The sequence below is a fragment of the Falco punctatus genome (genome assembly GCF_963210335.1).
Source record: "Falco punctatus genome assembly, chromosome: 12".
In the NCBI taxonomy this organism is placed as follows: Eukaryota; Metazoa; Chordata; class Aves; order Falconiformes; family Falconidae; genus Falco; species Falco punctatus.
The window spans coordinates 30,744,633-30,760,164 of record NC_137592.1 but is presented as its reverse complement, the minus strand read 5'-3'; the positions used below and the strand labels follow the sequence as shown (position 1 = coordinate 30,760,164).

Below are 15,532 nucleotides of genomic sequence, written 5' to 3'. Positions count from 1 at the left end.
CCAAAGCAACTGAACTCTATCAGTTCACATTTTTAGATGCATTTATCAGATTTTCTTTTAATTATGAAGATGGACAGCATTGGGACTTTTTTGCCTTAGCAGTTTATTATTTCATTCCAAAATTGCACCAGTTCTACTGAAGACTGTATGATGAACGCTTGCTACTGTTGAAATTTGTTTGATAGGCAAGGTGAATTATGACTTCATTCAAATAGGTTGAGTATGGGTCAGTTTTTCAGTGGTGCTCTTCTAGGACCTACTCCCAGGTTGATATGGATTGCTCTATTCTAAAACTAGTTGGTTGTTTTTCACCATTCCCCCACACCCCCCAGTCTGCAGGAAAAGTTTCAGTGCTCTGTCTGTTTGGGAATACCTGCCACCCCCAGCATTTTGCCTCTCTTGACTACAAATTCTTTTTTGTTTTGTCGTCTGAGTCCATCCCCGTGTCAGTCCCCCCCACCATTTTAGGAAGATATGGAAAAACAGCACCAAAAAAAAGTGAAATTGCAGTGTTGGAACTAAGTGGTTAAACGCTACAGCTTAGTGTATGAGCTTCCTCCCTTGAACCCCCTGCCCCCCTTTCTCTTTTTTTCTGGTAAGAATGTATTTTAGGGGTTTAAAATACTTTTTTTTTAAAAAAAACCAGAAAAGTATTTATCAGCCTTGCTTTCTTTGCAACAGTTGTTGTTAACGTTCAAGATGACTTCTGGAATTATTATCTGAACACATGTAAGGTAGAAGTGAAACCACATGTGCATCTTTCTTTGAAGATGGTGCAAACATGATGAACCTTCTTTAGAAGTTAATTATATATTTTTTAATAAACTATTTTGACAGCCTTTGTCACTTTTTTGTTAACTTAGTGTGTTCATTAAAGTTAATTGTGTACCCTTGACGTATACACGTATGCAATTCCATAGCATTTGTGGAAATATAAGACAGTCTTGATTGATTTTAGTAGTTGGCAGAGTGGCAGATTAATTTTTTCTTTCCCTCCTGGAAGTATTTGTGCTTACTGGTCTTTCGTGGGTGTTAAAGCTTGCAGTGTTACGGGTCAGGTTTCATGAACTGTTTTGAACTATCAGATAAAATACTACTTAGTGACACTGACAGGTCACAACTTGCACTTAAGTTTTTAATTTTCAATAAGCATAATTTTTTTCGAAACTGTACTATCTTACTGTACAATATAATTGGTATAAATATTCAGGTAAATATTTATTTCAGAGTAGACAGCTTAATTGAATCTCTTACAAACTGCAAATGTATTGATGGTTAAAACTGACAGCATCTGGCAGTCATTTCAGCAGGTGTTTGTATGAGGATATTAACACTACACACACATTCCTCCAAATATGTTTATTGACTTTTATACTTATACCGTCAACAAATGCAATTATAATGCTTCTATTGATGTTACTAGATGCAGTAGCTGATACTGTTACCCTTTAAAATAGTGGGGGTTTTTCAAAATATTTTGGAGGCAGTGAGGTTCTGTATTGTAGAATTGATTTTTCCACTTATAAGCAGGCATATATCTGTCATGCCAGTGTGTTGTTTTTTTTAGGGGAGGATTTTCAAAATTCAGCTCTTGAAGTTCTTCTGCGTTCCGAGTGCCTTGCTTGCTCAGGGAAGGGTAACGCATTTCCTGAAGACTGCACTCCTTTGAGGAGTATTGATGTGAAAGCTAGGCCTGTAGCTGGGTTGCTCTGTTCGGAGCTTACAGTGGAGCATCTGGAAGGCTAAAAGCAAGCACCGAGGCTATTCTGTAACAGATTGCTTAAGACTTTCAGGTTTCCTGGTAGTTACTGTCAAGTGAAACACTACACAGGCCACATTTAGAAAAATATTACCAATCACCGTTATTTTTGAAATGTTAGAAATCTATGTGGAGGCCGGTCAGCCCCTCAGAAGTGTGACAAAACCTGCTAGTAGAGAAAGAAGTCATTAACTCACCCGGCTCTCGTTATCCTTCTATAGCCAGCAAATTACCTGTGCGCAATTAGCAGGTTTGCAGCAGGGTCAGGCCAGAGGCTCTTGGTTCCTGAAGCACTCCTCTTTCCCAGTGAGTGCCGCCGTCCCGTGTGTCCCGTGAGCACCGTCGCTGGGTGTGATGTCCGCCGCCGTCCCGTGTGTCCCGTGAGCACACCACCACCTGGGCACGTGCCTGCAGGCCAGTGCTGCTCAGCAGTGATGGGCTCCTGGGCGCCCTTCCGCTTCCCGAGCGCTCTGTGGATTCGTGCTCCCCTCCTGCCCTTTCCTCATCTTCCTCACCATTCGGATGGAAGAAGGGAAGTTTTTAATTCTTTTGATACCTTCTGTGAATCTGAGTGAATGTATGCATGTCTCTTGATGTCATCTGTGCCAGAAAAGTGATCTTTGAGCGGGACTCCTGCCATCCTCCTAAATCCACAGCAAGAAAATGAATACATTGCTGCTTAGCCAGTCTTTCAGTGTTCCAGTCAAACTGACCTTTACTTTCCTTTTCCCCCACAGGCTTCTGCCTTCTCTTTCCAGCAGTAATATGTTTTGTCCTTAGTGGCATCCACTGGTTTACTTCTAAGGACCTGACCTGGGGGTTGTCTCTGCCCTTTTCATCGCCTACCAAGGGATCAAAATTCTCTGCTTTGAGGGGCTTTTTTTTTTCCTCTGTCTTCTTTGCTCATTATGCTGTTGCTGTATTTTATGTGGCAATTTTGAGCTATAGTACGGACTGTCCGGAACAGGGGGAAAACTCCAGCCGTTCTGACAGTCACATTGTATCTTCAGTGCAAAATAGGGGAACAGGTTCAAGGCAAGATACTCTAGATCCCTGAGGAGCATGCTTCTGGGGGATATTGGCAACAGAAATCACAATTACTGTATCTGATCTTAAGTAGAAATGGGGAACACAAGGTATGTCTGAGTACACTTTGGTGTTTTGCTATGAGTGCCTTGCTGCTCGTGGTGGCTGCTGAATTCCTCCTGGCAGAGCCCACTGCAGACCTGCAGCTCCTTTGCGGCTCTGGTGTGCAAGGGAAGGCTGGGAACACTCCTGTAGCAGCTTCTCTCTCCCACCTGCCGATATCTTGTTAAATTGCCAGGGTATTTGCAATCAGAGATGAAAAGAAACAGGTAAAACTAGGCAACTGAATCGTGAGTATGCAGTGGGTCTGCTCTGGGGTCAGAAACCTCTTGCAGGTGCATGATGGCAATGTTGGGCCAGATGCTCCTCCACTGGAAAATGCTCTGCAGGTCGTTTATCAATATCCTTTAGGTTTTTTGCATAATGCATATATACTTAGCCATAATACATAAATACTTAGCCTTCACAGGTAGAGGAGTATTCAGATGCTTACGAGGTGTGCTGTGTAAGTAGCAGACAGGGAGAGTGAGCTGAAATACGGAGGTCGCTCTGTTTTAAAAAGCGGTGGGTTTTTTGATAGTCGTTTCACAGTTCACTTCTGTCCTTAGAAACCTGCGCTGTTGCTGCAGAAGGGGGTGGTGGCTCTTCCCAGCCATGTGGTCTCGTCCCTTCCTCATGGCTGTGCAGAGCTGGACCAGCTGCTGCGCTGGCGAAAGGCTAACCGTGGAGGTGGTACTCACAGGGTTAGTTTCCAGGTGGATTAATGAGCTGATGACACTCTCTTAGATTGCCCTGAGCTGACTGTTTGAAGCTGAACACATACCACCAGCTAATTTTGTTTTTACCAGCTTCTGTCCTCTATTTAGATGTCCTGGCAGTGTTGTGATCTGTTCATGATACGTGGCAAAGTTGGCAATTTATAGATACCTGCTAAAGTAGAAGAAAAACTGGGACAAGAAAGGAGCAGGAGGACACTGAAATAGCTTTTTCTTCAGAATTTTGTTGGTTTGCTGTCATTGATGTGGAAATAGGGCTATGATGGCATGCATAATCCTATATAAATGCAGTGTTTTGTAATTTATGTTAAAAAAACCCAACCAACCACCAAACAAAAAACCAACAACAAAAAACACCACCACCAAAAACCCACCAAACACAAAACCCTTAGGAAAATCATCAGATTAAAATCTTGAAATGTAAGGGAATCTTTAGACCTTTTTAAATTGCTTTTCTTTGTTTTTTAAAGAGAGTGGCTTAATATTTGAAGGGTAGGGTGTTCCATGGTGGGCTGTTTTGGGGTTTTGTCGTGGGTTTTTGTGTTTTACATCAGTCTCTCTTCATGCTAATATACTCAGGAAAAGTGCTTACTTTACAGTATTTCTTTTTTGGCTATCACTTCTACATCATGTTTTACCCAGTTTAAAAATGAAAAAGCAGTTAAAAAGAAGTCCAAAATTATTTTCTCACAGTTAAGAATCTGCAGAAAGTATACCTCTTAAGTGGAGCTGGGCTGCAGCTTATTTTCTAAAGATGGCTTTTGTTCTGGCCTTTCTTAAATTCTTCTAACTTTATAATGTGATGCTAGTTGTAGGGTGTGCAGTGATAAGTTTCCTTGCTTGTTTCAAGGATGTTCAATAAATGTATGAACACAGAAGATTGAAACTCATGAATTAATAACCCTTAAAATTATGCTCATCAAGCTTTCTGTGTTTTTTTGTTTTTTTTAAGTGGCAGGGAGAAAATATACTCTTACTTTTCTAAGTATAATTTAGGCAAACAGAATGTATGTGTTTAAAACTACCTTTTTTACTGAAGGATTTGTATTCTGGCCTGGGCTATTGCTGAAATGTTTGAGAAAAATCTGCCTTGAGTTTTGTACTAAATGCCATGTTTACCAAAGGATTTCTTGATAACATCTGGTTAATAATTGAAATTTCACTGTTCCTCGTTATGCTGATAGTGTTAGGTGAAACATTTGAGGTAATGAGGTGATAGAATTAGCGCAGTGAATTATATGCTTGCAGAGAAACAGAAAGCCTAGGGTTTTGTGGTTTTGTTGGTTGCTTTTAAGCAGTTTTTGGTATAGCTGGTGTTTACATATGGAAAACATAAGTTACTTCATGTGTATGTTCTCATGTAACTTTATGCCATGTGTATTCTGAAGTTCTCTGTGCTCTAGCACTTCATCCCCAGCCTCCTCACTGGATGTACTGTGAAAATTTCTGCAGCATTTTTCTGGCGTAAAACAAAACTACAGTTCCAATAAGCAAATTGCCTTTTTTTGTGTGTGTGTGTTGACAGATGATGATGTACCTGCAGATATGGTTGCAGAAGAATCAGGTCCTGGTGCACAAAATAGTCCATACCAACTTCGCAGAAAAACTCTTCTACCTAAAAGAACAGCTTGCCCTACAAAGAGCAGTATGGAGGTAACTTCTGTTTTCAATTGTAAAGATTACTGTTTTAAGAATACAGAGCTAACTGATCGTTTTCATAAATTGCCTAATGACTCAACTAATTCTTATTAATTTCATTAAAGGGTGCCTCCACTTCAGCTACTGAAAACTTCGGTCACAGAGCCAAACGTGCTAGAGTATCTGGAAAATCCCAGGATTTATCAGGTAATAACTTTTTGTACGGAATAGGTGGTAGTGGGATCGGTGGAATCATTTTGAGTTCACACACACACACGCCACCCCCAAGCTTATTTTTCCTGTCTTGTTTTCCAACTAAGGAACAGTAGTGAAAACACAACTGCAGACTTGTTCTGAACTTCAAATTTGGAAGCATGATTTTAATCTGATTTTTTTTTTTTTAGAGTCTGGTCCTTCAGTCTTCCTGCTTCACTGCAGGCATGTTGGTTTGGGGGTTGTTTTTGTTTTTTTCTGTTTTGTGGGGTTTTTTATTCTACTCAGAGCACTGCATAGTTGTATCCAAGCTACTGTTAGAAGCAGTAATGCTGTGATAGTGCAGTGCTCTGTCGAGGCTTATTTACCATTTCTCATATCGATGTATTGTTCCACTATATTGTGTAGAGGTAGTGTTGGTATGTCATTACAGCACTTCGTTGTGGAGAGAGGGAGAGAGGGTGTGTTTATAAAAAATACACATATACCTGCATGTATGTATTTCATACGCATCTACAGTATATGTATGTTGTATAACACATTCATGCAATACATCTGTGTGTAACTACATTGTATGTTTATGTGTGTGTGTTCTATTTGGCACACATATCCTGCTTGTTCTTTTTTCTACGTCATTTTTCAGTGTCTCTCTTTCTACCCCTTTTTGTCTCCTGACACGCTTTTTAGTTCCAGGGGATCTGCTGTCACTTTTCCCTGGAAAATCAACACCAGTGCTTGCCAACTCTCCTTGATGTGGTTTCTGTTGCTTTTCTTGGGGTTTTTTTTTAGTCCATGTCTCCCTTAACATAGTGAATTAAAACTGAGCAGCTGGCTGGCACAAGGCTTTGGTCCATTTTCATTGTTTCTGTTGAAGTCTGCTCTATCTGGCTTCTCACCTTCTCCACAGTGTATATTTCATCTTTCAAGTCCTCTGTCTCTTTCTTTCTCCCCGTTTTATTCTCATCCTCCTCTGATTAACTCTTTTAATTTCAGCAGCTGTTTAAGAATCATTTAACCTCAGACTTATACACTTGAAATAGCCAGAACAAACTGAACATCAGCCTGTGTCATCTACTTCCAGTTTCATTTCCTGATTTGATATCTGAAGCCTTGTGCAAAGTTGTCTTGTTATAATCTCAGCTTCTCTTGCCAGTTCGTAATTTCTCCTTCAAGGTCATTCACTTTTGACGCGTTCCTCATTACACTTTTACTTGCCTCCTTGCTTTAGTGAAGGTATGTAACTTTAGTCAAGTCCTGTGGTACAAATTGCAGCATGAATGATGCTAATTTCCAAAGGAATTCTCCACACTTTCACTGCACATTCCTTTTGTTACATTCTTGAGTTCATGTGGGGAAAGTATGGGGATTGTGGAGGCTTCTCCAGCGTGGAATTATCAGAGGAATTGTAAACAATGATTTTATAATTGTACTTTTAATACTGTATTCAAACCAGTTGCAATCTAACGAGGGAGCGTCCTTCTCTATCCATTTTGTATTTACCTCTTTCCCGGTATGGATAATGGTTAGTTTTTATTTTCCCCATTGAGTTTTTGAAATATTCCTCCAGATTTGTACAAGCATTGACTGCGGTGAGATTTCTTTAGGGTTTTTTCCCCTGGTTTTTGTTAGCCTAGGTAATGATAGCTGTTGCGACTGAGTTGTAAGCATGAGACTTTCTGGATTGTCATCAGTGAAGATTGTATATTGTCTTCTGGAACATATAGTTGTTTATTTTAGAAATGTAGATGAAATGAAGGCATGGGACTAGAAACATAGGAAGATGTCTTGGTGGAGAACCATTCCTTCTTGTATGGACCTGAGGGAAATCTGCCAGAGATGGAAACTTTAATTGACTGGCATTTCTCCTTACAACTGGAGTGGAGCCATTAGTGTGAAAAACAGAAGACTATTCCTTATTTTAATACCAATTTCAGAAGTAGTGGTGCCGAGAGAAGGCTGCTATTTCAAATTGTAAGAAAGAAAAGAAAATTGGGCTTAGATACTGTCAAGAAGAACACATTAGACTTTTGAAATATTGACATGGTTCTTTTTCTGTTATTTGTAAATCTGTCCTCCGGTGGACAATGAGTTCTTCAATCCTGAGGTGGAAAGATTAGTGAATATACAAAAATTTTGATGAGAAAGCTACACATAATAGAAAATACGTAAATATTTTTTCACTCAAACTCTTGTAAGTAGAAAACCAAAACATGAAGAAACAAAAAATTTAGATAAGGAAAAAGTTATGATGGGGCTGTGCTGCTTGCATCACAATTGACTGGTGCGTTTGATTGACATATGTGGAAAATATTTACAGCTTTTAGATCTTACTGATATAAATATTTGTATCGTATGCTAATATAATACTTACTGATTTACAGAAAGGTTTAAATTCAGCATATTCTGACTGTTGCTTTTACATTACCTGAACTGTAAATGTACGCTACTGTTTACTGGGATATTTCAGTCTTCAGTACTCCTTGTCTCCTCATGTCATTTTAATCCAGGGTTTTAATCATTTGACATACTCTTCCTTTTTGTTTATTACTGCGTAGGTTTTTTCCTTTCTTGCTTTAAGATCACTATATTTGCATAGCTATTACTGGCTATTGTTGCTGACTTTTAATACTCTGGAAGACCAGTTCAGGGACAATTAATGTCTCTTTTCACTGAACTACAGAGTTGCAGTAGATACTGAGACTCTAGGCTACTGCATTGCTTGTTGGTGGTTCCATACATTAGGTACATGCACAGCCTGTAGTTCACAGAACTTAATGCCTATTTAAATTTACTCTTGACTTTTCCTGTTGATTTAAAGGATATTTTTCCAAGAACACAACATAATATGTTTTCTGACATATTTCAACTTCTTAACAAGAAAATATTTTTACTAAAGGCCTCCTTAAGGAACAAAAGCTATGTTTCTCCACTAAAATGGACAGAAACGTATCTGTACAAGATATAATTTACAACTCAAGATTCATGAGATAGCGTTCTTGGTGTCTGTACGAAGAAGGTAATTCGCTTTCGGGCAGATTTCCCTGCCCTTTGTCTTGGTATTACTGTACTAGTTTCTGTCTATTAAATGATCAAAATTGAAACTGAATTAGCTTCATGTATATCCTGTGGAAACAGAATGGCATAACGAGCTGTGTTTCTAATTTTTCAGTTGTCTAATATATTAACACTTTATTAAAATCATAAATAGTTCAACTGACAGCTTATGTTAGGGCAAAGATAAAGATTGGTGATGACCTCTTGCACTACTTATTTTTGTCTCTTTTTAACACTTACTTGGAAAACTGACGGTTTCTTAAGAGCATGCACTTGGTGCTTAACCTTCACTTTGTCAATAGGCACAGAACCGTCAGGAGCAGCAGCACACCAGCCTTTCTGATTTGGTGGCCAGACAAACCTTTAAAACTGTTCTGGCTTATTTTTGTAAACTGGGAGGAAGAACATATTGAATGCATTCTTGCTTTGACAGATTACTGAAAGATACCCTAAATATGAAGTGTGATTTTACGAAACAAAAACATGGAGTTCTTTCTTGAACCCAGAGGATGTTTAAGTCTTCACATTAAGAAGCAAATTAGGTTTTTCAAATTTTCCTGAAGAATTCCACCTAGTAATCGCTGTATCAGTGATTTGAGTGGAGAAAAAAATCTTAAATAAACCCCTTCTTCTTAATTGAGCAGAAGGGCAATATAAATTAAATCTCTCACTTCTGCAGGATTTTGGAAAAAGGTTTGGGTAAGGATAGTCAAACCACCTGTAAAATTATCATATTCATTTTTAAGCAGCACTTAAGTTTCCAAGTAAATATATCTTGAAAAATTGACGGGGATGTAGGTTTATTGTGGCTTTTTTTTTCCTTATTTTTTGCTTTAATTGGAAGATTATTTTTTTTTGACAATTTCTAAGTTGGTCCTTGCCCCATGCAGTGAGGGTACACATCTGGATTTCAACTTTCATTTTGAGATAAGGCCTAGGGAGAAAAATGGGAATATGAACTGTTAAGCAATGGGAGGCACTATACCATGAACTTCCCTCTTCGGTAAAAAATTAATCAAGGTCCTAGTATATACAAACGTGAAGGCAGAAAAAAATCTGCACGTTGTTTAGGAAAGTAACTGATTGTCTTGGGAAGAAGATCAAATCGCATACCTTGGGGATTTCTGTATTAAAAGCAGAAGACAGGTTGTGGGGGGCTTGTGAGGATGTACTGCCTTGCATTCTGAACATCACATTTCAACTTGTAAGCCAGCAGAAGAGTGAACCTCCATATCTAACTGGAAAGCTACCAGAAAAAGATGAGTTCAGAAGCAGTGTCCAATTATCCTGTGATGCATTTCAAGGGTAATTAGGACTGTAGAATGAATTGCTGCTGCCTGTTAGATGCAGGAAAGAACCTTTCTATTTCCAGTGGAAAAGGATCTTTTTAAAAACCAGCATTGATCATGTATGTAACTTTTTTTTAGTGATGCCCAGCCATGCTCACCTTATAGACTGCTGGTATATGGTCCCCAGACTTAGGGTTCCCCAAGCGTCTTGAACATAAGACCTTTCCAGACTACTTGGCTTTTTCTTAATTTTGCTAACTTACTGGCTGCTGAAGTGGGGGGTGGGGGGGTGGGGGTGAGTTTGGTTTTTTGTTTGTGGGTGGCTGGGTGTTTGGTTTTTTTAAATACATTTTTTAATCTGGCCTTAATAATACTGCTGCTGAAGAGAGTATCTTGGCCAGCTTCCGGACATTCTTTCCTGTCTCCTTCCTTGTGCTTATGCTAGCACTTCTGTAGCTTGCTGTGAACTGCAACAAGGAGCTGATCCATAAAAAAATCAGTTTGGAGAAGGATGGGTAAGGATGAAGAGGAAAAAAGTTCTGGTTTATTCTGTCCACGATCAGTACTAGCAACCCAAAGGATACTTAGGGACAAATAGCTATGGGCATGTGAAGCGGTGACACTCATCCTTTTTGTACAGCATAGATTTTTGTTGATTAAAGTGGCATGTACGTATACCTTGTGACTGTAAGCTGTGTTACTGTTGAGAGTAGCCATCAGTCAGTTGGGTAAATGCCTGCCTAGCATCTTAGTGGAAATCAGTATTTGTGAATAACCAGGGTGACATTCATACAATGGTGAAACAGGGAACAGGTTCAGGGAAAGTCAGTAATATTTCAGAATTTCTGCTAACTGATCTGACCACAGATGTAAGCTTGACACCCTGGGAAAAAAGCTGTAATTGGTTCTCTCATAGTACACTGGTTCTGGTGATATGGTCTGTAGACCACGGTTTAGCATCTTCATAAAAGCCACAGTTCTGGTCCTTGCAATTCATATCTTCTTTCTCTTCTAGCAAGAGGTAATGTAGTTTTTTGTGCAGCTTGGCCCAGGGAGGACTTGGGGTTTACCTCTTTTTCTTTTTCTCTTGTGTGTGTGTGCGTCTGTGTGTTTGTATAATCTCACGTGGACACTATTTTTCAGAATATTATTCCCTCAAATTTAGCAGGTCATCTTTCTGAGGGTCACTTTAGTAGTCTTCCTGTAGTAGCCAAAATCATGATCCTATTGCTCCCTAGGTTCAGATGTTCTAGGAAAAAATGAATAATGCAAGAGGCATTACATGGATGTAATTGTATTATGAATGTAGCAGGAGCTTTTAATGCCTTGCGTACAAATCCTCTGAACTTTGGGAGCTGTTCTGTACAGTTCTGCCTGAGGAAGGATCCCAAAGACAATAACCAAACAAGTGACCTGTGCAGACAGATCTCTGCTGTGAGGTTACCTGCTACAGAAGGGTCTGGTGAGAACACGAGCGACAGCTGGGGGTTTCCTATACGATCTGTTGTATGTAGTGCTCGTGTGCCCAGGAGCGGGGGGTTAACGAAGTGCACTCGGCATCTCCACACAATGGTATGGGAATGCCGCTTTCTCAAACCTCTCTCAAGAAATACATCTGGCAAGGGTAACGCTTCCTCTGGCTTAGATTTTTCATTTTAAAAGAAAGAGCATGAATGGGAGTTAGTGGAAGGGAGGAGACTTTGGAATTGTTGCTGGCTACTGGTTTCCTGCATCCCAGACATCCCTTCTCCCAGTGTGTTCATTGTGGGAGAACAAGGGAGTTTTACTAGTAGCTCTTCCAGACAGTGACTATTTCTGAGTAAATTCTTTTGTGTTTGAAAACATTTGCAGAGATTCTGACTTTGGGGCTGTATTATTATTATTATTATTATTATCCTATGGATAATGTGGGTTAATTGAACCACAGTGAAGCTAATAGCAGTGAGGAGCCAGTATATCTGGAACGTGCACAGTAGCCTACTTAATGTCTGCAGTTGTATGCAGACTGATTCCTCCAGTACAAAAGGTGAACTAAAAAGTTTTGAAAGAGGACTTGAAGCCTGTAACTCCTACCTGACTCCAGAGTCAACTATTTAGCTCTTTTTTTGCCTTTAGATTTAGATGAAAGGAAATTTTTTTTAAAAAAAGAAAAAAGTTCCTTTGAGATCATTGACATTTTAAATGGGACTCTTTCAAATGGCAAGTTGGTGATCTGTTTTGGTCAGGATTTGGGCTGGTTAAATATGTCGATAATCTCACATAGATTACTGTTTAATAGCAGCACCTGCAGAACAGTATCTTCAGGAGAAGTTGCCGGATGAAGTGGTTCTAAAGATCTTCTCCTACCTGCTGGAGCAGGATCTCTGTAGAGCAGCTTGTGTGTGTAAACGCTTCAGTGAGCTGGCTAATGATCCAATTTTGTGGTAAGTGAAAAGCTATTCCTCATTATCTTGAGAAATGTTGGATGTGCAGCAGGAGATGCCAGTACAATAGAAAAATTGAAATGTTGGTTACAATTAGTTAGATTAAAACCAGTTGTGTTTTAGTATGTCTGGTTTACTTAAGCATTATTTGTTACTTAGGAATATCTGGTTATGTGTTAAACAGTGAAAGTTCTGATTCTCTAGTAGTGTAGATACTAGTTAAATAACAGCTCTTTTGAAAAAGATTTTTAAATCTTTTTAAAAATATACCTTCAGTAGCTACTCCTTTCCTTCTTCCCCTCTTCAAAGTTTTTCAGGCTACTGTGGGGATTGTGTTACTTGATGCAGAAGAAACAACACATTTTTTAATATTAGATGCAAGTTTTGTCTAGTATTAATTAGATTTTTGTGTGTATGTTTATTTTGTTTGATTTTTTGTTTGTTTTGTTTAATGGTTGGATAGTCAGGCTGTTTTCCTTCATGAATCCACCCTACCTCTGGGTTTTTGAGAGCTTGGATAAATGGGATCTAAATTATCTGTAATTTTTATAAGAGAAAAAAATCACGTTTCTTAGGCTGTTTTTTTTAAAAAAGAAAGATTTAAGACTAAAAGAAAAAAAATTGAATATAACATCATTAAAATCCCACCCCCTTCTTTTTTTCCTTACTGTCCTAAAGACAGTTCTGGGGATATCTTGTCAGATGAAGTACACCTTCTGAGATTCAGTGGCATCCTGTAAGTCTGGGCTTAATATCAGCACACTCAGACTGCAATTTTTTGTATTCTGGCACTAATAAAAAAAATCTGTTTCGTTCTTTTTAAGCCACTGTAATCGGTCCACTGATTAACTCTTTTTGAAATACAGTGCATCATTTGTTCTCCATGAATGCATTTTTTCAGCCTTTTTTTTGCCAAGGTGAGGAAGAAGTGGTAGCACGCTTTGTCTTAAATTTTCTTATGGTACTAGCTTTTGTAAGTGTTAAGGCAGTGCCGTAGCTGATGTGCAATTAGACTCTGATTCCACACACAGTGTAACTAACTGCTTAAATTTCTTCATGAAAATTACATGTTGAGAACTCTTTGCTTGGATCGTGAAACGCATGTCAAAATTTTTTCTTAGAAAAACAGCAGTCAGTCCAACAGAAAAATTGTTGTGGAAATGTTTTTAAGTGGTTGTTACTGATCTTGGTCAAAATCACTGTCACAGACTGGCAAATGCTTTTGGAAAAAACCCAGTTTCTAACATTTGGCGTTACATTCAAATGAAAGAGTAATCAGAAATACATTAATTTTCTTTTCTGCTTGACATTTCTGCTCAGGAAAAGATTGTATATGGAAGTATTTGAGTACACTCGTCCAATGATGCATCCTGAACCTGGTAAATTTTATCAGATTAATCCAGAAGAATATGAACATCCAAATCCCTGGAAAGAAAGCTTTCAGCAACTGGTAACAATAATATTCATTTATATTCCAATTTAAAGGTGATTTTATAAAAGCAAAAACCTCAACTTCTGAAATGTGGCTGACAATAGTAATTATTTTGGTTTTAAACTTTAAATAAGATGATGGGAAGAGATATTCCTGTTGTGTTATGCAGTAGGGGAATATCTGAAGTTATTTCCTGTTTTGAGGCACACTTTAGAGAGACACATCATGGTAAAGTGGAATGCTTGAGCATCCAGCTCTCCTGTCTTGGGTTTGCCTGGTGTTTTGCATCACTGAAATCCCATGGAAGAGATTGTCATAATCTGTGGCACACAAATAAACTTCAAATATATTGTTGTCGTCATATCTTACTAAACCAGTGTGCATGCTACTTATCAGATTCATATGCATCTTCCTCTAGTAAAAGAAACAATATATTGATAATATCACTTAAGCTTAGCGATTTGCAGCTGACATGACTGGAGCTAAACAAGTTAGCTTTAAGGTGTATGATTGGACCTCTAATCCAAAGTGTCAAAGGTGTTGTAAGGATGGCTGGGCATGATATTTGAAGAACGTAAGTAAGGGAAACAGATACTGAGGTGAGTGTATTGTACAGTGCTGTGTGTAATTGGTTCATGAAATTCTGAAGCTTGTTGAGGACAAATCTTTGACTTGGCGTCTTTGTTCAGTACTCACTCAAAAGTGAAGGCATAGGTTTCTTTTTTCCTTGCCGTATAAATGCAGTTTGTTTTGTGGCAAGCGGCTAGAAAATAAAAAGGTAGAAATTAGAATGCTGTGGAGTGGATAAGGTGTGTGAACATTTTCAGTCACTTCAGAGGCTTCTGGCTGTGGAATTAGGTTAACCTCTTGGTTTAGTTGATCTCTCTTAGGCTCAGACTAGTTTTGATTTTGCCATTTCAAATTGGTTGCCTGATTTGGGAGGTCAAATATGATCCTTAGTTCCTGGAACAAATGGGTATCAGCAAATGGCTTATTAATTAGGGGTTTAGTAGGTCTCATCTGTGCATTCAGATCCACCTATCTGCAAGCTTACCATAAAATAACTTTCCTTGTTTCAGTACAAAGGAGCACATGTAAAGCCAGGTTTTGCTGAACACTTCTACAGTAATCCTGCAAGATACAAAGGAAGAGAAAATATGTTGGTATGTTTCTAAAGCTGTTCTTAAGAATATCTATGTATCTTTGCGTGGATATTTCTCTAAACTTGTCCCTTTTCTTCTAGTATTACGATACCATTGAGGATGCTCTTGGTGGAGTTCAGGAAGCTCATTTTGATGGACTTATCTTTGTTCACTCTGGTATATATACTGATGAATGGATATATATAGAATCTCCAATCACCATGATCGGTGCAGGTATTTAAACAGAGATCCTATTTGTCTCCAAATATGATTTGTGTTAATTACACCCTAATTACAAAGATATTATGGTGCATTAAATACCCAGTACAAATGCCAGTCTTTCTGTACAAGTGTCGCCAAAGTAACTGATGCTTCAGACTGAGGTACCATTGTCTGCTTGTTAGTTCTTGGAATAATTTATTTATCTCTTCATTTCATTAGGAGAAAAAAACCTGAATTTGTCAGAAAGTATACACAGTTACATGAGTGCAGTTGAAATTTTGAGGTGGTTCTTAGGAAATTTGTGTATATATAACCTATCTCCAGAGTAGAATCCAGCAGTGAGAGCAAGCCCAAATTAGTATCTGTCCCATTTTTTTCAGCATCATAATTCCGTCTCGAGGAAGGAAATGAGAGCATCCAGCAGAAAGATTCTGAGACTGGAGGTTCTTTCTCGGCTTGTCTCCCAACTAGCCCCTCTAAAGGAGAACCTTAATGGAG

At 38.7% G+C, this 15,532-nt stretch overlaps 1 protein-coding gene across 2 annotated transcripts in view; it reads left to right on the top strand.

Moving 5' to 3' along the window:
* FBXO11 (F-box protein 11) overlaps positions 1–15,532 on the top strand; it is a 78,969-nt gene that overhangs the window by 33,566 nt on the left and 29,871 nt on the right. The window contains exons 2-7 of one of the 2 annotated variants that reach the window (XM_080408031.1): positions 5,147–5,274; positions 5,385–5,466; positions 12,097–12,238; positions 13,559–13,688; positions 14,750–14,833; positions 14,914–15,046. In XM_080408031.1, the coding sequence (XP_080264157.1) occupies positions 5,147–5,274; positions 5,385–5,466; positions 12,097–12,238; positions 13,559–13,688; positions 14,750–14,833; positions 14,914–15,046 (699 nt within the window). Of the gene's footprint in view, positions 1–5,146; positions 5,275–5,384; positions 5,467–12,093; positions 12,239–13,558; positions 13,689–14,749; positions 14,834–14,913; positions 15,047–15,532 lie in introns of both variants that reach the window. The other variant, XM_080408030.1, reaches the window with a different exon arrangement.